The sequence below is a fragment of the Lutjanus erythropterus genome, chromosome 9, assembly GCF_056507025.1.
Source record: "Lutjanus erythropterus isolate fLutEry1 chromosome 9, fLutEry1.hap2, whole genome shotgun sequence".
Taxonomy (NCBI): Eukaryota; Metazoa; Chordata; class Actinopteri; order Lutjaniformes; family Lutjanidae; genus Lutjanus; species Lutjanus erythropterus.
Genome location: NC_139325.1, coordinates 10508894 through 10534250, shown reverse-complemented (window position 1 = coordinate 10534250; position 25357 = coordinate 10508894). Strand labels below are relative to the sequence as shown.

The 25357-nt window shown below is 38.7% G+C and overlaps 1 protein-coding gene across 2 annotated transcripts in view; it reads left to right on the top strand.

Annotated features, from left to right (window-relative positions):
* The first annotated feature begins 92 nt into the window (after window positions 1–92).
* Window positions 93–25357, top strand: part of bckdhb (branched chain keto acid dehydrogenase E1 subunit beta) — a 76637-nt gene continuing 51372 nt past the window's right edge. Inside the window, exons 1-6 of one of the 2 annotated variants that reach the window (XM_084726127.1) lie at window positions 93–321; window positions 3017–3094; window positions 6653–6721; window positions 13011–13144; window positions 16356–16511; window positions 21554–21662. In XM_084726127.1, the coding sequence (XP_084582253.1) occupies window positions 126–321; window positions 3017–3094; window positions 6653–6721; window positions 13011–13144; window positions 16356–16511; window positions 21554–21662 (742 nt within the window). In that variant the 5' untranslated portion in view covers window positions 93–125. The remainder of the gene's footprint in view (window positions 322–3016; window positions 3095–6652; window positions 6722–13010; window positions 13145–16355; window positions 16512–21553; window positions 21663–25357) is intronic. The other variant, XM_084726126.1, reaches the window with a different exon arrangement.

Sequence of the window (25357 nt, the reverse complement as noted above, 5' to 3'; positions counted from 1 at the left end):
CCGATAAGTGGGGCGGGATTTCAGCTCGATACCAGGATTCGCTCCTGAGTGTGCTGTCTCGCTTTAATAGACGATCTTCACACTTTAATTCCTCTTGCCCTTCCTGGTCAGCCATAACAACAGTGATGGCGGCTGCTGCACGGTTCTTCATTCGAGGTGCAAACTCGAAACTTTCCATCTCCGGTGTCGGCTCCGGGGCTCAGAACTCGTTTGGAGCCACTCTGCTGAGACTGTCGCCGAGCTGCAACTCACGAACAAAAATACAACGAAGACATGCCGCGCACTTTACCTTCCATCCTGACCCCGTCCCCACACAATATGGTAAGTGTGGGGCTAGCCGGGGCTAACGTTAGCTGCAGTCACAGGGGAGACTTGAACAGAACTGCAAGAAATGGAAGTTTACAAAAGTTAACCCTGGCTGTTTAACAGACAAGTGACCTTTCAGTATAGAGAATAATTTGTGGTCAAGAGATATGTAAGGGTTGTGTATGTCATGTCCATGCAGTTGTCCAATGTCAGTCATTGAGCCTCATAGTCGGTAGAGGGTTAGCACTTAAATATTTAAATAACCATCTAGACATTTTTAAAAACCCTTGAAAGTGTTGCGCGTTAAATGATAAATCTTAATTAATGTGACGTTTTTTTCCACCCGAAAGCTGAGTTACTTTGTTGAAATTCTTTAATTTACTTCTACACGTTGTCTCTCACTGAAAAATCCATAACTTATGACTCTGCAAAATGTTGATCGTTTTAACTAGTACACATAATATGCCTCCTGCTTCACTGAAAAAAAATAATTTCCACTGAATTGTATGTGTATGTGAGATTTCAAGTTTCCACGTCACAGTTTGTATAGTTGCATGTTGAGATGTCATAAAGTCCTGCAGGTGGGATCACGTGACACTAAGGTGGGCATACCCCCCCCCCCCCCCCCCCCCAAAGCTGATTTATGTGAAAACTTCCTTCTAGAGTTAAGCTTGTCACATGGGTAAGCAATAATAAGTAAGACATTTTTGGCTAGTGAGAGGGACATTAACTACTAGTTAGCTGGTTACTAATCATGCTATCTGCTGTCCTTTGTGCAGAGTAATGTTGGTTATGGCTAACACCAAACTTTAAAATTGAAATAAGCCTTGGGGCTTTATTGTGTCAGTCAGTCTGTCAGTGTCATCATTTTTCCTTCGCCTGCTCTATTTGATCTAACTTTCAGAGAAACACCACAAGTTGACGAATGTAACATGAATGAAACTTAAATATATTACCTTGTCCACTAACAGGATTTCTCCCTGAATCATATTAGAGTGTTATCTTTAATGATGGCTGTTTAACAATGAAGACAACATCTCTCATGATCCCACAGATTTACAACATTCGGCTTGTTTGAGATGAGCCAGGCCTATGTATAACATGGTCTGTAGTCTACAAGTGATGTAACAGGATGTTAGTGCCTCTTCCTGTATATTCTCTGACACCTGCTAGAAAACTGCCTGACTTGACTGCAGGTTTTTGTTTCCTGCTGCGGCCACCTGATCTTGTTCACTTTCTAAGTGAGGTGCAGTTGGACTCCACCGAGCCTTATGTCAAAGTCTCTTTTGTTGTTGTTTTGATTGAGATACCCCTGGTGGCAGAAATATACATTTAGTAGTGCCATGGCTAATGGTAGAAGATGACAGGCTCAGTTGGTAAAGTTTCAGCCAACAAGTGACCGTTTAAGTTCACGCTACAGGGCTGTATCCCAATCTTCCACTTGCTGGCAGTTTTTTGAGATTTGCCGTCAAAAGCTAAGAGACCAGTGGCAAATGGTTGCACAATAGTTATGTCTAAACTGTTTAAAGACACAATCAGAAAGCTTGCTGATGCCTTACAGAACCTGATGGCTATTAAGCAGGTTTAAGTTCTGGTTGTGTCAGGAACAGGTTGGGAGACAAGCATCAACTTATAGCCAATTAATGCAGTCACAGGCTATGGAAGGAGAGGTGGAGGAACACCAGAACAGTTTAAAATAGCTCCTCCTGCAGCGACTACAACAGTAACGTGCTGCACACTTGTTCATGTCGCATGTAGTAAAAGATCTTATGTGTGATTCCACTGCAGTTCAGTCGTATATTGAGCAAAGCACAACAATTTCAAAATCAGTATATCCAAACACAAGACAGAAAGTTGTGTCATTTGAACAGTACCGCTATCTGATGACTTTCAAAGTCACATAGTGTGAGCAAAGCATAGCAGCACTACTGAATAAATTGGGTTATAACTTATTGTAACTTAATGTTTTATTTCACATTACTGGCTAACGACTTGAAGGTTGTAGGAGAAATAGCCAAAAAAGTTTCATCAGCAAGGTTGACATTGTGTTGAAATGGAAACACTTCATAGTGTGTCTGGTTGTTGTAACATGATAGAACGTTTGGTCGTGGCCTTGTATGTATGAGCTCTGCAACTGCAACAATTAATCAATTATTAATAGACTATTAAATAAATTGCCAAATGTTTTGATAATCCATTAATCATGAGTCATTTTCTGATTTAAAAATATGTCCAAATTCTCTTATGTCAGGTTCTCAAATGTGAATGTTTTCTGGTTTCTTTGGAAAACACAGATCAACATTGTCCACTATTTAGTGATATTTTATGGACCAAACAACTAATCAATTAATCAAGAAAATATTTGACAATTGATAATAGAAACAATGGTTAGTTACAGTCCCAATGACTTCACTGTTTCTCCTACAGATCATTTGACCAGGATGTTGGTACTGAAGCAGCTGCAGGCATTTTTGCTCAATCCAGAAACACAACCCAGTAACGAGAAACCTCTAGTATCATTTGTTCCTGCTCTGTAACAAAGAAGTCTGTGTCCCATTGATTTCATGCGGTGAATCTCTGCCAAGTTTCCTTAATGTGGTTTCTTCCCTGCAATAACTGGTGTGATCACAAATCCAAACGCACAATAATGAATTGTTGCTTGTGTCAAGTCCTTTTTAAAATAATGTTTTTTTTCCTTTAAACCTTTTAGGACCCACCCAAAAGATGAACTTGTTCCAGTCAGTTACAAGTGCCTTGGACAACACTCTCGCCAGTGATCCAACAGCAGGTAGGATGATACAGAAACGGGAAGTGGAATTTTATTTCTGAAAATAAAAGTCCACCATTTTACCTTTATTTACCATCATACAGTTTTTGAAAGAATGCACTGGCTTTTAAATCATTTTCATAGCCTTGGAAGAATAGCCTTGCAAAATGTTGGAAGTATTTACAGAGTAGATATATCTTTCACCTTTAAAAGATTTCGTAGTCCTGCTAAAATAATCTTAGTCTGTGTTACAATTGGATGACTGTATGACCAGGACATTAAAATCCTGTTTAATCAAGGAGGAGATATGAACTTGAGGTTGTCCAAGATGGATTCATCCAAATGTGACCCAGGACAAAGTAATTCTATAATTAACAAAGTAAATTCTATCATGAAAGAAATTGGTATTGTTGATGTTTGGTGGGATCTTTACCCAACTAGCCGAGACTGGACTCATTTTTCATCACCACATTCTACCTACTCAAGGATTGATTATTTCATTATATTTCAGAGAGACAGGTTCAGAATCCAATCATGTGATACTGGAACTATTGATATGTCAGATCATTCACTGATAGAGATGACAATTAACGTCAGTAATAATCTAAAATCCACACTATGGAAATTACATTCAAACATATTAAATAACCTCCAGGTAAAAGAAGAAATGAAAAAGGAAATGGAAACCTATTTCAAATAAAACAATAACAGAGAGATGTCCCCACCTGTTGTGTGGGATGCATATAAAGCAGTATTAAGGGGGAAAATAATTTCCCGTTCCTCATCACTAAAGAAACTCAAACAAGAGAGGACCACCAATTTGCACAGCAAACTTAAGGAATTACAGAAAAGCTAAAGAGTAGAGCAGAATCAGATAAGTAATTAAGAAACTACAAAATGGGGTAGATGCGATATATTCTGACGAAATTAAAAAAATATATATATTTCTGAAACAGGGTTATTATGAGGCAGGAAGTAAAGCTTTAAAACTGCTGGCATGCAAATTAAGGAAATTTCAAGCAGACAATACTATAAATAAAACAAGATGTCCTAAAATAAAGAAAATACAGTAGGTTTGAGGAGTACTATAAAGAATTATACTCACAACCAAGACTAGACTAGAAAATGAAGTAGATAATTTCCTTAAACTTCTGAATCTACCTCTAGTTACACAGGAACAAAATAAAGTACTGGTTACTGAAATTACTGATAAAGAAGTTAAGGCAGCAATAACGAGCCCAGGCTCTGATGGCTTTACGGCCAAATGGTATAAAACTTTTAGCGAACAGATAACGCCAAGATTGCACCAAACTTGCAGTTGGGCACTCAAAAAGGGAGAGATCCCCCCTCATGGAGGGAAGCTGTAATCTCAACAATACCAAAAGATGGTAAAGATAAATTAGACTGTAAACAATATTGACCAATTTCAGTGTTAAACGTGGACTATAAAATTTACACCTCAGTATTATCTAGAAGATTAGAAAAAATCCTACCATCCCTTATCCACCTGGACCGGACAGGACTTATCCATCAGAGACAAACTAATGATAGTCTACAGAGGACGCTGCACATAATGTGGCATATACATCAAAATAAGACGCAAGCAATGCTTATAGGATTAGATGCAGAGAAGGCATTTGATTCAGTCAGATGGACCTTTCTGTACAAAGTTTTGGAGAAGTTTGTCTTCCACAAAACCTTTATTGAGGCTTTCCGAACAATATATAATAATTCCACAGCAAGAGTTAAAATCAATGGCAGCGTCCCAAAATTGTTTACATTGGAACGTTCCTGCAGGCAGGGCTGCCCCTGTTCCCCTCTCCTCTTCATTCTCTTTATAGAGCCTCTCAGCCAGTATATTAGACAAAATGAAGAGATCAGGGGTATACATATAGCGGGAGGGGAACATACATTATCGTTATTTGCAGATGACGTATTGATCTTTTTGACTCAGCCTTTAGTATCACTACCAACTTTGATGTCATCTTTGAAGAGGTTTGGTCAGTTGTCAGGATATAAACTGAATATCGAAAAGCCCAAATTTTGAATTTCAACTATGATCCACTAAATCACCTCCTAGAAAAGTATGATCTGAGGTGTCTAGGGGTTCATCTTACTCAAAATTATTATTACAAAATTATTTGAAGCCAGTCACACACCTATAAACCCCATAATTAAATCTGATACTTTCAGGTGCCTTGCCTGCTATACCTTTTCCAGTCCCTGCCAGTAAACATAAATAAAGTGTTTTGGTTTTTTTTCAAATTTGAAAGATTACTACTGTGCAGCTCAATTAAGGCCCTTGGTGTCCCTTTGTAATTCACAGTTCGAGGCAAGGTGGAAGGAAATAGAAGTTGGGAAATGTATTGGATCATCAATACATGATTGCAGACAGTAAATTGATGGACACCTTGACAGATAAAAACACCCACTGGATACAAGTAGCTCTTAACACCTGGCAGAGAGTAGTTAAAAAGTATAACCTGAAGGGCGTGGAGAAATTATTAAGATGGCGTGCCTGTGATACTGACTTCATCTTAAACAAGACGGATACCAGATTTAAAATATGGATGAGTAAAGGGCTAACAACATATTGCTGCTGTATTCATAACGGAACATTGAAAAGCTTTGAAACACTTAAAAAAGATTATGGATTGAAGAATCAAGATTTTTTTTCAGATATTTACAAGTGAGACACAAGGCAAATGAAATTATGGCTGAGGGGTTGGAGACAGCAGGCAATGCTATATTTAATATTTTTGTGTCAACTCACAAATCAGGAAATGGATGCAAAATAATATGCAGATTATATAAAAGCTTTCAGGACTCCTCAAAGACAACTACCCAACATGTAAAAAAATAAATGGGAAAGAGAGGGAGGAATGGTCATATCTGAAGACGAGTGGGGGGCTATATGTAAATCACAACTACATCTTCACACTGTTGGAGGGAATGCAGATGGAAAAATTATCATGAGATTTTTCATAACTCCTGCCCAGAAGAGATTCAAGGTGTTGGAATGAATTGTTGGAGGTTATGTGGAACAGATGTAGGCAATCATTATCATTTATTTTGGGATTGCCCCAAAATTACATCCTACTGGTGGGAAATTCATATCAAATGGAAGGGAGAAAAATAAAAAGGAGACAAGCTTTATTTTGACTAAGTTTAATGCCATTATTTGGGTTATGTCTGTATTATTATGTACTTATGTAAATGTGATTCATCTGTCTTTATGTACTGAATGTCTTGCAAACCTTTAAAAAAAAGGTAGTCACACATGCTGCTTCTTGTTGGTGTGTTGCTGCATTTCAACATGGCTAAGATGTACACAACAGGGTGAATATAGCCAGTGGTTAAGGAAGTTTTCAGATCTCAATTTGCATCCTCATAGTCATGACTCAAAACAATGTCCTTGTACGAGTTTGTCATAAAGAAATGTTGCTTGATCAGTTCTGAGCCAAAGACTATCAAGCCCCAATCAGAGAGCTATAGGCGGGGCTCATGATGAGTAGCTTTCTTTTTCTGCCATCTCATGTTGTGAGTTTTTTCTTGACTGTATTATTTGCTTATCCACAGTCATCTTTGGGGAAGATGTTGCCTTCGGTGGAGTATTCCGCTGCACAGTGGGTCTGAGAGACAAGTATGGTAAGCTGCTTCATTCCCAGATTTGCCCCATTCAAAAGCTTCCAAAAAAAAAAAAAACACCTGCCTCTATATGATTTGGCCACTAGATGGCAGCAGAGGACTGCAAAAAAAAAAGAGTCTCACCACCTTGTCTCCTGCGAGGTCATATTACTGTTCACTGTTCACCTGGAGGACCAGAAGGATCTGTTTGCACGTATTTGTCCATTGTAGCAGGGTAGCTTTACAAACTAGATACAGTGAATGGCTATAGCATGTCCATGCTCACGGCTTTGAGTTTGGTTTGGAGTCTGCTGTTTTTTTATTCTGGCGCTCAAATTCTGCTTAAATTTGGAATGGCACGTTCCTCCATTTGCTACAGAAACAGCATATAGACAGGCAGTTTGACATGCAGGAAAAGCACAGGTGTATTTAATAACATACTTGGGTTGGCCCTGGTATTGTGCTTCTTGACAAACAAACATATCTTACTGGGACGATCAAACGTAGAGGAGCCATCGTTAATGTCATTAGTAACACCTATGTCAAATACAAATAGACGTTTTTCTCTGCCACCATATTGATATTAATAGTAGAGTAAACACAGGTGTTACCAATGATATTAATGAAGGTTCTTTTTCCATTCAGGTTAAACAGAGTCTAGCTGCTGCTGTTGTGCATGTTGGCTCACTAGGAAGTAAAGTTGTCAAAAGAATCCAGACATTGTTCAGTGACATTTTTCTGTACCAGCACTGCATGCAGATTGTTGATTTTACAATAGAAAAAAATCCTGTTTTATTATCTTTAATATATTTGACTTGTATCAAAATTAATATTTAGTACATTTTTTTTACACCAGTTGAAAGTTTTTGCATAAATAGAACAAATTATTAAGTAGTATCATTAGTAAAACCTGTGTTAACCCTACTATTTTATATCAAAATGACTGCTGTCAAAAAGGTCTGTTTCTGCTGTGATAAAGGCCTTCATCATTTTTTTTGTCATGCTATTGTTCACTTTTTCCCTCTGAGAATTTGTCCAAGTTGTTGTTGAAATAGTGTTGCAGGGCCCTTTAATTAGTTTGCATTTTATTGTATATTTTGATATGCATGAAATCTGTATATGATTGGAGTCTTTAAAGGTTAAGTGTGTAACATTTGGGAGTATCTATAGACAGAAAAATAGACTATAATATTCATCTAAATGTTTTTATTAGTATATAATCACCTGAAAGTAAGAACTGCTTTTTTTACCTAAAAATTAGCTGTTTATATTTACATAGTCTGCAGGTCTTCATCCTTTCACATGCTTTCTCCTACACACTTGGCATCTGCTGTTTCGCCACTAGACGCCACTAAATCTTGTACACTGATAATTTTTAAAGAGTAAATCAGCTGAATTACAGTACATATGGTAGAAATTGTTCATTTGAAGGCCTTTTTATGGACATTTTAGTCCTAGATTTAACATGACGATCAGCTTTAGTCTTTGTTGTTATCAGATAACTCCTAATGAATAAAACAATTTGTATAAGGGCAAGTACAAAGGAACATGTACATTTCAGACCCCCTTGCCCACTCAGTCAAAATAACACATTAACATAGAGGCCTGTGGATACTGATCTGTTCTATAGAGTCAGTCTTTCCAGCACGAAGCAGTTGTGGCACATCTTATTACAGATATAAAAGAACTCATGTGTCAGCTAACATGTGTAGCAAGAAATTTCAGTGCAGGAATGCCAAAGATAAGTTTGAAGTCGCTTCAAAAACAGTGTTTTGTTCACCAGAGCAAGTTCATTTTTCAGCTGTAAAATGTCCAACTCATGCTCACAGTTCTTTCAAAACAAACTTCAGAAATCCTCATCAAAGATGTTTTATGCTTGCTGATGCTCATGTTGTTAAAAAATATGAATATAAGACAATTTGTCACATTTTTCAAGTATCAATATTGACCTAAAATATGCTCCCAGCAGACATTTTAACTTGCCTTAATGAGAAATGCTAAGGTGTTACTAATAACATTAACGTCAGCTCTGTTCCCAGTGTCCCAGTAAGTCGTGACAGCAAGCCATCATACACAATACCAGTCCAAGACCCTAAAACTGAAGCAGCTAAATGGAATTCAGCCGTCATTGATTTTATTATTTACACCTGTACTTTCCCTTCTGTAACGTGTCAAAACGCCGTCCATGAAAAAGGCTTTCTGGGATGCACTTTCTCCTGCAACTTGCTTTGAAGTTTGAACCCACAGAAAGCACTGCATCTGCACTTTATTATGCAAGTAATTTATGTTTCTAACCAGTATTAGTCAGCGAGGATTTTCCCTTCAAAATTCTGTAGTTGACAGACAATAAAACATAAATGTCCATGGGGACAGAAGTGACCAGAGACATGGTAATACCATTAAGCTATTTTCTCTATTAAACAGGCTGAGGGCATGGCCAAGATTGATGCTGAGTAGAGGAAAAGTTGGTGGTTTTAGCCAATTTCCCCTAGAATTATTGAAAAGTATCCAATATTTTGATGAAAATCTGGGAACGACCAATTTGTAAACTCTTATTTATTTATTTTTTCTGTCAAACTAACATTAAGCAGCCCAGTGAAACTCGGGTCCTCTAAAACTGCACAATAAAGAATGCAATGACAGTACTTATTTTTTTCTTCCTGCTCTTCGTGGTATGAAGCAGAATAAGGCAATTACATGTCAGCAGATTGGCTTTCTTGTTCTGACTTAATTTTCAGATTATTTGGTGTCTTTCTTTTTAGTAGCGAGGAGTCTCAAATCCAGCCTACAGTAGCTGGCTTCACCTTTTGTTTTCATTGACGTCAGAAGTGTTGACCTTTTGAGAGGGATCATTATTTTCCATCTCATCCTTGTGTACAATGACGAGCGCAAAGCTGTTTTTATCCCTCTCACTACTGAAAGGGATGGTGCAAACCTCTGCCACCCACGGCCATTATACGGAACAGAGGTTAATGCAGGTCTGACACTATATGAATGGCTTTTTACGAGGCGGGTGCGCTCACCCCGGTGATCCGGCTCTCCCGCTGCTGATGGCTGTTTCTCTGAAAACAACAGCACACGTTGAACCTATACTCTGACTAGCTCTGCTGCTCGTGTCTGTGTGTGTACGTGTGTGTAGCCTTTTTTATCGTTGGTGTCAGACAGCACTGACTGTAAAAGTTGTTTGTTTAAATACAACCCCAATTCAAAAAGGTTGTGACACTGTGTAAAAAAAAAAAAAACAGAATGCAGTGACTTGCTAATCCTTTTCAGCCTATATTCAAGTAAGCATAGTCCAAAAACAATATGTTTAATCCTCAAAGTGATAAACTGAATTGTATTCAGGGCAGGAGTGTGTTTACCACTGTTATTTGGTCTACCATGACGATGTCCACATTTAAACACTGTGATGGATGACGACATCGTTGCTGGGTCTTAGAGGGTCTTCATCTGGACTGTAACTTAGCTGTGTTAAAAAAGAAGATACTAAACACAACGCAGAGGATGGCATCGTCCATCGACCCAACCCAAAATGTGACCCAACACCTTTTCTCACTTTTCTCACTTTTTTGCATTTGGGAACTAATTGTTTCTGCTGCTGTTGTTGTTGTTTTTTCTGCTTCATAATGCACCACACATTTTTAATAGGAGATAGTTCTGGACTCCAGGCAGGCCAGTCTAGTACCCAAACTCTTTAAAAACAAAGCCACGCTGTTGTAACACATGCAGAATGCGTTTAGCATTGTTTTGCTGAAATAAGCAGGGATGTGTCTGTAAAATATATCGTCTGGATGGCAGCATGTGTTGCTCCAAAGCCTGTATGTGCCTTTCAGCATTAATAGGTCTTTGACAGATGTGACATTTAGCTAAGCCATGGACACTGACACACCACCATATCATCACAGATGCTTGCTTTTGAACTTTGTGCTGGTAATCTTGATGGTCCTTCTCCTCTGTGGCCTGGAGGACACAACATCCATAATTTCTGAATGTTGTTGATGTATCTCTTTCACTTCAGTATAGCTTGATAGTGAATGACAGAGCCTTTCAAGGATGCCCCCTTTTAAATCCAGTCATGGTACCATCACCTGTTTACCTGTGGAATGTGAAACTTTTCCAGGCTTTTGTCTTTTGTGCTCCTTTCCCAACTTTTTTGAAACATGTTGCAGGCATCAAATTCAGAATGAGTGTATATTTACAAAAAATACAAAGTTCAGTGGTCTGAAGATGAAATATCTTGTCTCTGTCCTATATTTGTTGAATATAGATCAAAAAGGATTTGCAAATCATTGCATTCTGATTTTATTTGTTTTACACAGCATCCCAACTATGTTGTAACTGGGTTTTTATTCTACTCTAAACTTGTGTTAAAAAACTGGGGCATACACGTCAACACAGTCATGTGTTTTCTAATCGCACATTGTGTTATTCCAACACCATTTGGTTGTATTTTCCTCGTCATTAGTTGAGTTACTACCCGGTGCTTTGATGACACACAGAAGCAGACACATACTCTCACGTGTTATTTGTCACATATGTCACTTTCACATGAAGCTGCATATTTGCGGTTGGCTTCAGTCTGAGCAGCCCGGCACTACATTTTGATCACTTAATTGTTCATTCCTCCCAGGGTCTGTGGCACTGTGGTTGTTAATTGAACTTTGTGAGCGCAGAGCGGGGCACATGAGGGCAAAGTCTCACTGTTGAGAAGCACACTTCCCAGCAAAACAGTAAAAGACGGGATTGGCAAATACACAAAGATGAGAGCAAAAATAACACTCTCGACCCAAATTTAGAGTCTCTCTCTTGTGGCTCGTTTTCAGATTATAGGGTGGAGAGTGGAAAAAAAAAATTTCTTCTGTTTTTACTCTGTGGGGGTTGTGTGTGCATCGCAGGCTTGGTTAGCTACAGCTGAGGAGGAGTCATCAGCTTGTCACTTCATTTATTTTAGGATTGCATGGCATTTTAAGAGAGGAGTGTTCTTTGCAATCTCATCACTCAAGCGTGCAGCATGGGCTTCTCTCTGTTATCAGAACAACCCTGCTTACACACCCTCTACAACTGTGGTCAGTGGTCCTAAATAAATAATTACACACCATAGGCAGTTTGACAGCAGTGTGAAATAACATGTCACTGGTAGCTGTAAATTACAGTTTTTAAAATGATTAGTTTTAATTTTAAATCACACTTTGATTATGTCATGAAACAATAATACTTGGTGATGAAACAAAACTACTCAGTTACTCAGTTTTGGGGTAAAAATGCATGGTTAGGTTTAGGCAACACAAATACTTGGTCAAGCTATGAAAAAAAACTACTTGGTAAGGTTTAGGTAAAGATCATGGTTCGTTTCTGCCACGCGATGTAAATAGCCACATTAGTTATTTACACACTCTGGGTACGAATAGCATTGTTGGCAATGGACACCTGGGTGTTTGCCTCTGCCATGCTAAGCTATATACACCAGGGTGTAAATAACTTTATCATCTATTCAAGCCTGTGTGCAAATAGCCACGTTGGTTAGTCAACCTATGTGCTGATAGCATTTGCCAAACATATGTGGCTCTAAACAGACAGTATGGGTCCGGATAATTAGAAAGACATAGATAATGTAAAGACTGAGTGACCATAGTCTGGCAGTAGAGAAGGGCGGACACAGGCAGACCTGGCTGCACAGAGAGGACAGGCTGTGCTGTCTCTGTGATGAGGGAGTGGTAGACGCACAGTAGCACTTTTTAACACATGTCCAAATGATCAAAACTGTAGAGAGGAATTCTTTCCAAAATGTAAAAAAAACAAAGCCCCAGATTCCAAAGTTTATCAGAAAAAGAGAAATTACTCTTCATTCTGGGGGAAAATAAAGGAAGAGACACATTTGTCAGCCAAGACTGCACACTCTGTCTGGAGCTGTCACAGTATCAGAATTTTAAACTTTTATACTATATTAGTACAAAAGAAAAGATACTCAATACTTATTTTAATACCGCTGCAAAAAGAAAGAAAGTCAGGCACACAAAAGAATTTTCTTCCTTATAGTATTTTTTTATGCACGGTGAGCAGGTGATTATTATGAAGCAATCCTGGATAACATGAAGCAGGACCCCAACACAAAGTATTTAACAAAGCCATGAAATAATAATTAACAACTTGTACACAGTGCTGGTACAGTAAAAGTCACAGTCCCTGCCTTTATAGTGGCTGCCACACTTTAGACATCTGTGTGTAGCTTCCTCATCCAGTAGTCTCTGGTTTCCTTCAAGTACTGCAGTGTTTTACTTTTTTTTTATCCTCTCTTCTCCTGTCTCCACAGGTAAGGACAGAGTCTTCAACACTCCCCTTTGCGAGCAGGGGATTGTGGGATTTGGTATTGGTGTAGCTGCTGCTGGTGCCACAGCCATTGCTGAGATCCAGTTTGCTGACTACATCTATCCTGCTTTTGATCAGGTAAGATGGCTGCAACTAATGAATACGGCCATTATCCGTTAATTCGAACATTATTTTCTTTCATTGATTCATTTTGTCTATAAAACATCAGAAAACTGTGAAAAAAGTCTGTTGTAATTTCTTAGAGCCCCAGGTGACGTCATTAAATGTCATGTTTTGCCTGATCAGCAGTCCAAAATCTCAACATTTTACATATTATACATTCATGTATGACCAGTGTTTGGAGGATTACTTCCACTGCACACTGCTGAATACATGCCCTAAATGGAATTTGTAGTGTATTCCCTAAGATTACATTCATTATTCAGTGACTGAAGTTAAGTAACACATGAAGGAAAGTTCACCCCAAAATCAAAAATACATATTTTTTCCCTGGCCTGTAGTGTTGTTTATCAGTCTATATTTTTTGGTGTGAGTTGCAGAGTTTTGGAGATAACTGCCATTTGAGATGTCTGCCTTCTCTCCAGTATAATGGGACTAAATGGCACTCAGCTTGTGGTGCTCAAAAAATTACAAACATTTAAAACCAGTGTCTCTTCCCAAAAATCATGACTCAGTTAATCAAGATAATGTGCAGACCTTGTTTTGAGCAATTTTGTGCAGCAACTTCTTTCTTACTGCAGTAGAATCTACTGGAATTACTTTAAAACTACTTCTTATCTGCAAGAAAGAACATCTCTACAGCTGATATTTCCAAAACTCTGCATCTCACGCCAGAAGAATATATAAATATCCATAAACAGCTCTACAGGCCAGGGGTAAAACATACATTTCTGATTTTGGGGTGCACTTTCTCTTTAATGTTAGACCTAGGCTGACGGAGCACATCAGCTTACCAAGTTACCTCAAGATGTGTGGACCCTTTTGATGGAAAGCAGCTTGGTTGATTGCAAACATAACTGCACTTCACCTTTTTGTTGCGACCTTCTTGACCATATGTGTAGGTGTTCTTTATATTTCCAGGCCAAAAATGTGTCCTGGCTGCGTGTCTCCTCATGTGGTGTATGTCAGGTGCACTGCACATGCACATATTGTTGAACATTTTTAAAATCTGTTAATGGGAAATACATTTCTAACAGAATTACTTATATTGCCGTTACTCATATTCTGTTACTTCCCTATGCTGTGTAATATTTTTGCTTAAAAAGTAAAACAATTATTCAGTTTTTAAAAAGATGAACTTTCTTTCTCAGTTTACTAATTGGTTAATAAATTCACAAATCATTGCAGCTCTACAGGGAAGACACACTCTTAGACACACTTGATATAGTGTTGGTGTAAAATAAGAACTAATGATGTAGAGAAAAAAGTCCCTAAATATGTTAATACTTTGCAGAGTAACATTTAGAAATCCAAATGTCATTTATAGACCTCTTACTCTCGCACTAATGTTGATGTTGTCCAGGAGGAACCTCTCTCATAGCAGTGGATCACATGCACTGGCACTCTGTAGGTGCTTGGCTAAAGATGCAGGGGTTGGAATGAAGGAAAGTACGCTGACGTACCTCCAAAAACCTGCCTTTTGCATCAGGAGTCCTTCGTCTCTGTGTAAAATGCAAATGCATCATACAGTTAATGGTAGAATCAGCCCAGCTTTATCATTCCAGTGATGTTTTTCTGATATCTCTCTTATACCTCAAGGAATAAATTTTATTTAAAGGAGCTCCCAGTAACTTCAGTTTATGCTTAACACTCATCAAATTAAAGCATTTTCTTGTGTATCTGAAAAAGAGGCCCGAATGGCCATCTTGCTGACTCCATGGCAACATTGAACATCCTGTCTGCATCACTCAAAGCATTATGAGATCTGTATTGGCAAAAATCAAAACACATTAATCACAAATGGAAGTAGTGGTAGAGGAAAAACAACATGGGTGGAAAAAGAAACTGGAAATTAGCTAGAAATTATTATTATTATTATATTAATCCCCAACTATTTTAATCTTCTGATTCCAGCTTCTTAAATGTGAATATTTTCTGGTTTCTTGCTCCTTTATGACTGTAAACAAAGTATCTTTGGGTTTGGGGGAAAACAAGACATTTGAGGATGTCTCCTTGGGCTTTGGGAAACACTATTCAACATTTTTCATTTTTCCTGAACATCACAATCCAACTCAACAAAATGATCAGTGGAATGTTTTTGGTTTGCATCAATGTGATTTTCTTAGTACTATAAAAAAAAAAAAAAATAACCAGTTATGCATGTGCAAGTTTATTTGTATACAAGTAATGAATTCTCAGAGCAAAAGATGCAACATTCAGAAAACACTCTGACTGAGAAAGAGAGTAACATAAATTCTCTTTGGTCACGTGGCAGACACTAATGTCAGTGATATTTATTTATTTTTCTGACTTGTCCTTGTCCTTTACTTGTTTGTGTAGCTTACTGTTGCATGAAGAATATTCTACATGCTTCTACTATTCTTCTAGCCCAGACAAACCTGCTGAACAGCAGCAGCAGTTTCCAACTGTGAGTCTTTCCTGTGTAAGATTTATGTGGTATTAACAATCTGAGCAGGACAATGGACAGCGCTGCTGTTTCACCATGTATACATGTTGACACGAGCGTCATTCTGTTTATCCTCGCCCTCCACAAGATGAATGCGAGTCCCTGATGTGTCAAGGCAATGTAGAACCGAATATGTAATAGTTCAGCCAGTTTTCTAAGATGCTCCTGGTGCAGCGCAGAGCAACAGCAGATCAGATCTCGCGTCGGGGTTTGAGTAGGTTTCATCTCTCTCCTTCTGTGCTCTCGCTTAAAATCATGCAGTCCAAACCGACCTGAGAGAGACATAAAAGCTGAATTAACAGCCCATCTGAGTTTCAGGAAGGAAAACTTGGGATACCTTTCTGGAGGAATCCCAGTATCAGAAACTGTAGAAGTAGGTAAAAGAAACCGGACATTTGAGGTGATTTTGCTCGTTAAAAATAAAATGAGGTTTTTAAAAGCTTAGAGGGGAATAGCGGAGAGAGTGGCTCAACACAGGAAGCCTAGACACAGTGTCCACTAGTGTGGTCTTACTTCCTAAGAATAAAAGAAAACACTCAATTTTGTGGGGTTTTCTAGTGTTCTGTATCATTAAACCATCATACATTTTAAAAAACCTTGCTACAACCCAGGTGTCCCATAAAGATTGGTGAAGTTTTGTCCTCTTATGTCAACTAATAATGTATGGTGGTGTTAACATGAACCATGTTGGTCTCTTTCCAGATAGTCAATGAAGCAGCCAAGTTCCGCTACCGTTCTGGCAACATGTTCGACTGCGGCAACCTCACTATTCGCGCTCCGTGGGGGTGTGTCGGCCACGGATCACTTTACCACTCTCAAAGCCCTGAGGCCTTCTTCGCCCACTGCCCTGGCATTAAGGTAAGCCATGTACTTTATTACAGATGCTGATTTGTTGATTTGCTGATTTGGTTTTAGGTTTTTCATCTGTGCTGGGATCTTGTGCAATTTTGAAATGTTACGTCTTGTACCCAGATATGTTAAAAACTATTTTGGCAGACCATCAAGGCGTATACAATGGTCTGATTACACTAGTGAAGTAGTTATCAGTTATGTCCTACAAAGGCACGAAGCAGTAACTACATACATGGTTAAAAAAATGAGCTATAACCTGTATCTGACTTTTGGACATCTCTTTTACCATATAAAAGAATATTATGTGATCGAAAGGTGTAATTTTTGTGAAAACAGCCTCTTAAATTAGCTGGAACTATAAAACAAAACAAAAACGATGTATCTGCAATGTGGCTGTACAGTTACACCATACTTAGCCATAGAAGGACAGCTGACTACACAGCTAAAGTCAGAGGGGTGTATTACATGAAAACTAGCTTGAGAGATAGCTCCTGCTAGCCTTAGCTCAAACCAAAGCTTATTTTAGTTGTTTTCCCCTATTTGTTATCTGTAAATGACAAATATCCATTATTACATTTTTCTAGATTTGTTATTAGTCCGTTATTCCATTGATAAAAGTAGCTGGCGTAGCAGATCTAAGAAAAAATTTTGGCTCCAATGAATTTCATGTTTTTGTGTTTAAGTTATCTTTAAATCACATACATACATAAATGTATTAAATCATAAAATTGCTATATTATATTGTAAATATTAAAAGTACTTGCTCAGATAGAAACATAGAAGTACTTAAATGGAAAGAAAGCTGTGATAACAAATGTTGTTGGTAGATACTACGGTTTTTCTGAGTACTCTGAAGATGATCCAAAGACAGAGTGCAGTATCTGCTTTTTCAGGCATTTTTGGCCTCTAGGGAAATAATTTTTTGGGGATAAAATAATCTAAAGGGACCAAAAAGACATAAAAATTGACAGCATTACAACCCTTCCATCTGTTTTCCAGTTTGCAGACAAGCCTGAAAACTTAAAACCTTTTTGTATCAACTTCACTGCTTCTGTACTAACTATCAAGTCAATCACAAATGAGGCTGCCCCCTTATAAATTTTATGAATCGTATTTGTTACAAGGCCCCCAGGTGTATTATTCCCCTACGACCTTATCCAAATGACAAAAAAAGCTTTACAAGCCTATTGTTTTAAGAATGGGCTCAACAACAGTACAACCAGGACCGGTTAAAGAAGTGGACAAGATAATTTTTGTCCTTCTCCACAATAAAGGTTTGTAGCTGTTAACTTCTGCGACTGGTTTGCTCCTTCATACAGGTGTTACTTGGCTTAACTCAGTTTTCGGCACAGCAGTTTGCACCCACTTGAAGGTGTATTTTCTGATGAATTGCTCATCTTCAGTCGAACATATGTAGAACAGTAGAAGAACATTTTATTTCCTATAAATTCTTCACAATAGAATTTCCCCGGTATTTTGTTATTTAAATGCTTTATTATGAAACTGCAAAATCGGGAGATCTTGGGTTTTCTTCAGCAGTAACTTAACATGAGTCCTATACAGCTGAAAACAAACATGAAACGGTAAATAAAGCTGATACCTTTAAGTACAAATGGCAACACAGGAGAAAAACTAAACCACAGAGATTCAGTTAGAAGCTACTAAAGTACTGAGATTTTTAAAAACCTCTGTCTCTCTGTTCTCCTGCACAACCAACTTGACTATTAGGAGTGTTAAGAGTCACCTGATTTTAGAAGGTTTAACCGGAATTAAAAGACTTATACATATGCTCTAATTTTGGTATAAAAACTGCAATAGAGGTGTAAACTTAATCCCAAAAAATAGTGTTCTTGCTTGGTATGAATAGACACATTTCTTATGGTTAACAGCATTATAGTTCTTCTCTGCCCCACATAACATCTTAGTCTGTGTAAATGCTGTGTATACTCAGTTCAAAAATAAAGTTCTTAGGCTTTTTCTGAGCTATTTGAAATGTAGACCTTTGATTTTTCTTGTGACTTCTGACATGGTGTTGTTAGTTGTTATTAATTAAACCTTCCAACAACATTGTCGCAACGCCCACAACAATTCAAGCCTCAAATATCACCCAGCGGTGTGGTGGTCAGCTTTATGCAAACTTCCTCTGACACACTGGACCAGCCTCTTGGAGACAACCAGTCGTGTTCGTTTTGATTCCATTCACAGGTGGCAGCACAGCTGTTTTCTACTCCAACCTAATGAAGGAAGAGTACATTAAATAAACTGGAGGAATCCCTTATTGCCGTGCTCAACAGCTTTCCCATTTAGTGTGGTATAACCAAGCTAAGGGGCACTTGAATAAGGGAAAAAGAGAAACAGATCACTCTGGAAATTAATGACTTTGTTGTGCACCGGTGTAGTGGCAAGTGGAGAAAATAACTGTCCAGTCATATAACTTTAGTAGTGTATAAACTTCACACTCGCAACTAATCAGACCTGCATGGTTTAGGCTTGTTAAAAGGCAAGAGAAAGCCTTCTGCTACTTTCAGTTTGTGAACAAAGCCAGAGGACAGGAATGATTTCTCTCAGACATACTGGTAGTGTTAATGATATGGAATTAACAGCATGTGCTCAAAGTAAACAAGTCTATGTTGAAATGTCAAGATAAAACATCATAAGCCAGAGACTGGGGATGACTGTATGTATGGTTTCCAGCTAGAGTTCATCCACTGTGAGTAACCGTGGCTGAGAGCAATAAACATGTTGTCTCCCTGCAAAGGTCAGGCTGATGAATGTTAATCTTTGTTTAAACTATCAGCGCTGTCAGCTCCATCTGAGGGTCAGTCCCAGCACACAGCCTGACAGGCTGGATTCAGCTTCGGCCCAGTGTTGTCGTGATACCCCAATTCTGACCTAAATATCATTAACAGATATAATATCTGACACAATTAAAATGCCACAGAGAAGAAGAGATGAGAAATATCATTGCAGTACAGTTAAGCAAGTTGGTATGCAGCATTTATGATCACTTTTAGTCTTTGGGTCTTAGTCCACTTGGTAGATTAACTCCTTCAACTACACTGGGATTCCCACATCTGAGCAGACTTTAGAAGACCTTTAGGCATGGATTGGTATCATGTCATGTTAGCTTGTAAAGGAGATAAATAACATCCCAAAGTTGGACTAAATTTTGGCGAGGGAAAAAGTGTCATGTCCATATTCACAGAGGTCCCTTGACCTCTCATCTCAAGACATCTGGATGAACAAAAAACATGTTTTTTGCATGCAGTATAAAAGTTTCACTTCCACCCGTTCTATTTGAATATGCCTGCACACTGGCATAAATTGACTGAAATGGACTGACTGGAAAGCTGAGACTCTTGTGGCATCAACGAGCCCAATTGTTTTCATCTGCAATGATTTTAGACCCTATAGAAGCCATTTGATCATAGAGACCATTTTTGGAAACCTCACTCTGTAAAATGACCTATAGTGACCACGAGGATAATCACAGCCTCATGAAACTTCACAACCACAAACCAGAGACATGAGGCATTCAGAGGATGGAGTGGCTTTCCTAGGTATATTGGCAATAAGATGTTTCGTGATTAATTTCCAGAACAGTGCTCGCTGTGAGATCCAGGAAAATGCAGTTTTTGACGCCAAATCGCAGCAGGAATTTTTCTATGGTGTTCCTCAATGTCTTGGTGTCTTAATGTGGTATTTTGGAGGGATTTTTGACTTAGTCTTCTTAAGGGATCAGAAGTGGTTAAATTGTGCACCAAATCTGTGTAATGAATGGTATCAACCCAGAAACTTATGCAACAGCATATGAAACATGATAAAGCATGTGAATGTCCATCATGTATTTTCATCCTTATGTTTTAAGCCCTTATACACTTTCAACTTTCAAGATTTGAATAGGCACATCAAGAAAACACAGTTTATTACAGATTCATGACTAGAAACACTTTACACACAGGGCTGGACATATCAGATTAATCTTCGGGTATGTGGCACATACTGCTGACCTGCTAACTCCTATTAAAGTGCCGCTAAATATCATAGTCCTAAAATACTGATTCCACGTTAATACCCCTGACTGACAGCAATGACCCCAGACTGTAACAGTGTAATGTGGGCTGGCTAATTGTTTGTAATAAAAACACACTTATCATCAACACTAAAAAGACAGAGGAAATTATTTATGGTCTTCCTCCTGATTGTCAGCTGCCTTCAGTGACAATTCACAACGAAGAAATTAAACAGGTCTTCTTTTTTTTTAATTTTTTTTTATTACAAATTCTTGGGAGTTCTGATAGATGCCACCCTATCATGGACTCCTCATATAGGCCTTATTTGTAAGAGATATAACAGCATATTTATTTTCTTGGTAGACTCAAATCTTTTTGAGCTAGTAGCCAGATTATTTTTCTGTTTTTTAAATCAGTGACTCAGTGTGTCATGCAATACTGCAGTACGATCTGGTTCAGCAGATGATCTGTCAAACTTAAAACTAAACCATATAATCAAATCCAAACTTCTGCAAAGATTATTGGCCAACCTGTGGCACACGCTTTCCAAGAATCTCACAACAAGAGTATGCTTAGGGTAGCTAATAGTATCTTTTCTGACTCTTCTTCATGTTTTAAATGGTGAATACCAGCTTCTCCCTTTCAATAGATGATTTCGAGTCCCGCCATTTAAACCCAACAGACTGAAGAATTCTGATACACATGAGTCTGTCCTGTTGTTAACCCAAAATCAGCGAGTTTGCTAACTGAGATCTTAATCTTAAGGATATAATGTGGTATCCATTGCATAGTTGTCTTGACTGTTGTGTTTTCGTATGTCGGTAGGTGGATTGGGTCCAGTTTAAGGCATGCTGGCCTACGTGATTCTGTTACAGTCTTCATCTGGGGCTGTTTTACATTACACATTTTGACAGTAGATGTGATCAAAAGTGAAATATTATAAAAATCAGAATGGAATCTTTTTCAGTAGTGGTGAAAGTTCAGTTGTCCCGATGTTATTACTATGTCTAATAAAGTGTGTCCTGTGTTCCTCAGGTTGTAATACCTCGTAGTCCAGTGCAGGCCAAGGGTCTGCTTCTTTCCTGCATCGCTGACAAGAACCCCTGCATATTCTTTGAGCCCAAGATCCTGTACAGAGCAGCAGGTGAGCTGGATTATAAATCTGAAGGCGACATATGATGAGTACTCATTAGGTTTGTTCATTTGTCCTCCCCGATGTTCATCTTCCTTCAGCTTCATGCCTCAATGGCCCTCGATCTGTCTGCCTGACTTCTTTATTGAAAGCAAATGTTCTTGTCCCTTGTAGAGGCGTGAGGCAAGATAAACAAACAATATGCCTGACTGCAAACAGTGTGAGATCAGCAGGACCACAAGTGTGTAGCCGACCGTCTAAATGGGCTGTGAAGTGTTGACAGTGCCGAGCTGAATCCTCTCTCCCTCCCCTCGCTGTGTAGAGGGATCATGAGTGTTCAGGGAAGCATGGTTAAACTTTAAGACCAGCATGGCTGTGGGCATGCTGCCGTGCAAAAAGGTGTCCAGCAAAGTCGTAATAAACTCCTAACAGCCGTTGGCAGGTGTTGCAAAACATTGCTGCCTTGGCTGCATGATAACAATGTGATATTCATGATTAAAACCGTGTTGGAGGCTTGAAGATCATGTTAGAGCTCAGTATAGTAATAAAAAAAAAAACAGACCTGGAACAGATTGGTACTACCAGCTTTGAAACGAAGCCTCTCATTTTCACAAGTTTTGTTAGTTTCCCACTTTGATAAGATCCAGATGAGATCGTGAAATATTACAGTCGACTGCTGAGATTGTTTCACCTATGGCACTGAGTTCTTGATTATAGCCCAAGACATTTCTAATGTTGCAGAGTAGTCTTATATTAAAACCAGAATAAGAAAAGAACAACAAAATGTGGAACTTTTAAGACAAAACGAAATTTATGTGTACATGTTTGTAAACAAAAAAAACTGGTTAAAGAAGTTTGGTGACATAGTGACTACTCCCAAAAAACAAACAACTGCCAAGCTAACCGCTAACACGCTAGCGAGCCGTGACATGCAAGTGCTATTCACAAGCTCCTCTGTGCCATGAAGTCCCCCTGGCCGTTTGTTGGATTGTGCAGTAGGTTTCGGTGGTATCAAGGTATGACGCTATACCAGGGTATTTAGAAATCCTGAAGGGAGGATTTTCAATACTGTTAAATATCTCATACGGAAATGCTGTATTGAGGCAATGTAGTGCACAGCGGGTGCCACCAGAGGTCAGTCTGGATCAGGCAGCTGAGCTGAGAAAGATGCCGACTGCAAGTGGTGGACAGGACAAGTTAAAAACGAAAAAGCCTCTACTCCAGGCGTTAAATGTAAGCCAGCCAGCACAGATGAAGCTGTGTGCACTGTTTGCCTTAAGAAAGTTGTGGCTAGAGTATTTACCTTTATTAGTCACATGATTTTATTCAGTGTATCCAGTCTGCCACCACCATCCACACACCATCCCCATTAAGCCTACTGATGTGTCAGTTTCCCCCACGGCAACAAGTGTCATCCTGTCCTCTAGCAAGAATCTGTGGGAGAAGGGCTGTTATTTCCCATTTGTTCATTATTCTGTGAACCGGCCTTTGTAAGTATTTAGACCCAGCAAGACTTGTCTAGGTAAGCTAACTGCATTTCAGAGACACAGCATTGTAAGATGGACAACGTCATACATGCTGTGTAGACTTATGTCACCAGCAGCTTGGGCTTTACCTTTTTTACACAATTACCTTCATATACCATGTACTTCAGTGAAATGTTAGGAAGCTATGAATTGATAGATACTGCCCAGGCCTATTGTCCATCATTCACTGAAGAGTTTTTTTAAAGACGAATCCGTGAGTGAGTTCAGTGATTGCATTCACTCATTGGAATAAATCCATTTCTCTTCAAAACATCAGAATCTTGAATCCTCGTGTGTTCAGGCCTTTAGATTATGTAGATTGTAATAAGGGTGATGTCCACCTAGTTTTTATATGATGATGTCCGCAGTGTAACATTGCAATGGACAACAATATCGTTGATGAGTGTAGAAGGGACTCGGCACGTCTGTAACTTAGTTGTTTAAAAAGAAATTAATAAGCACAATGTGGCGATGTAGTGCAATGGCCAACAGCTTCTTTTCATTTTCTCTCACACATGTCAAAACTTAAGGAACATCTCTGTGGCAACTGTGAGTGGACTCTCAAATACAAAAAGGTTTTTTAAATCACGATGTAATGATGGTGGAGGGCTCAACCCTACTGCTAATGATGGCTGCGATGGTCTAATAACCTGTCAAAGCTGTGTGGGATTCAGCAGCTGGAAGAGAATTGACTTATTTGATCAAATTGTGATCAAGTGTGTCAGAAAATGTATAGCACTTAATTGGAACAAGTCAGTGGCTGTGACGCTATAAGACAAGAAAGACGTGTCAGATTGATGTGGTTCATGAGGGCAGCCAAGAGCAGGTGTGTGTTCTTGGCAAGGTTTTTGTTTGCATTGCTGCTTAGTTGATATGGATTTTGGATTTCTGACCCCTTGGGGAGTGATGAGATGGTACATCAGTGATATGCTGTTTGTAAAAGGTTTTATTTGCCAAGTTAATTCTTGTAGCATTTCCAGATGGACTGAAGCCAAGATATGAGAAGCTATGGGTCAGTCAGTCCTACTCTGGCTCACAGGAGGGATATTGTTGGTATAAGCCTGCCATTTGCCAACTTTTTCAGCATTCTTCCCTCCTCTTTCCATCTGCTGTAACCGTTTTCACTATCACTACGTTAAACAACAACCTTTGAGCTAGCAACCTACATGCTTCAAATTGAAAGTTATACTAAAGTCTCCCTTACATACAAAAATAGATGTATCAGTTTCAAATGATGTATCCATCACCTCCCACATACTTCCATGCATCCTTTATGTTGGCACAGAGTTATGGCGACGCTGTTGCAATAATGTGCCTCTTGATAAAAAAAATCTAAACCTGAGGTAGTGTTGGAGACAACTGTGGTCTGTGTGATCATTAAATACGTGGTGACAAGCAGGCAGAGAATTTTTTTCTTTACTTTAATCAGTGGGAGAAATTGATGTCAAACTCCACTACTTTTGGATTCTTTGTCGTGTCCTGTGGTCGTGTCTCGCTTGAACTATTGGCTACACTGCTACACTGTCCCCATGATTACTGGTGGTACTGCTCCATTTCGTCCATATCCGTAAGCTTTCCAAAAAGCATGGACAAAGCGAACAAAGACCACGGACAGAAAACTTTGTCCATATCCATATGTGTTTCTAAGGTCAAGCATAAACGAGTCTTTATCTGAACCTGGTCGCTAACTGTATGAAATTAAACAAGCTAGCAGCTATTCCCTTTTCTTTTGCCAGGAATATTAGCCAGGGCTTGGTGCTGCCCAGGACAACTGTGATTTGTTCAAAGAAATCCAAATAAGCTAGAGAGCTTTTTTTATGGGAGACCAGTCAATTCAGTCAACATGTATGTTAAGACATGTTCATCAGAGGATGTGCTTACTGACCAGCTGGTTTTGTCGATGTTAAATGAACGTATCACTCTGTGATTTCACCCACATTAAGGAGTGTTCTCCTTTTTATTTCTGGTAAATGATTTTAAAATGGATATGTTTTGCTTTGACTTATCATGATGAAGTAAATGTTGATTGCAGATGAATCCTCATTTAAATTTGTTACCCTAAAAACCTTGCTTTCACTACACATATCTGTCTGCCACCAGGCTTGATTTTTCCTGGGAAAATCCATTTTAGAATAAATTAATGAACAAATTCTCCTACTGTTTTTTTCTAATGTTTCTTCA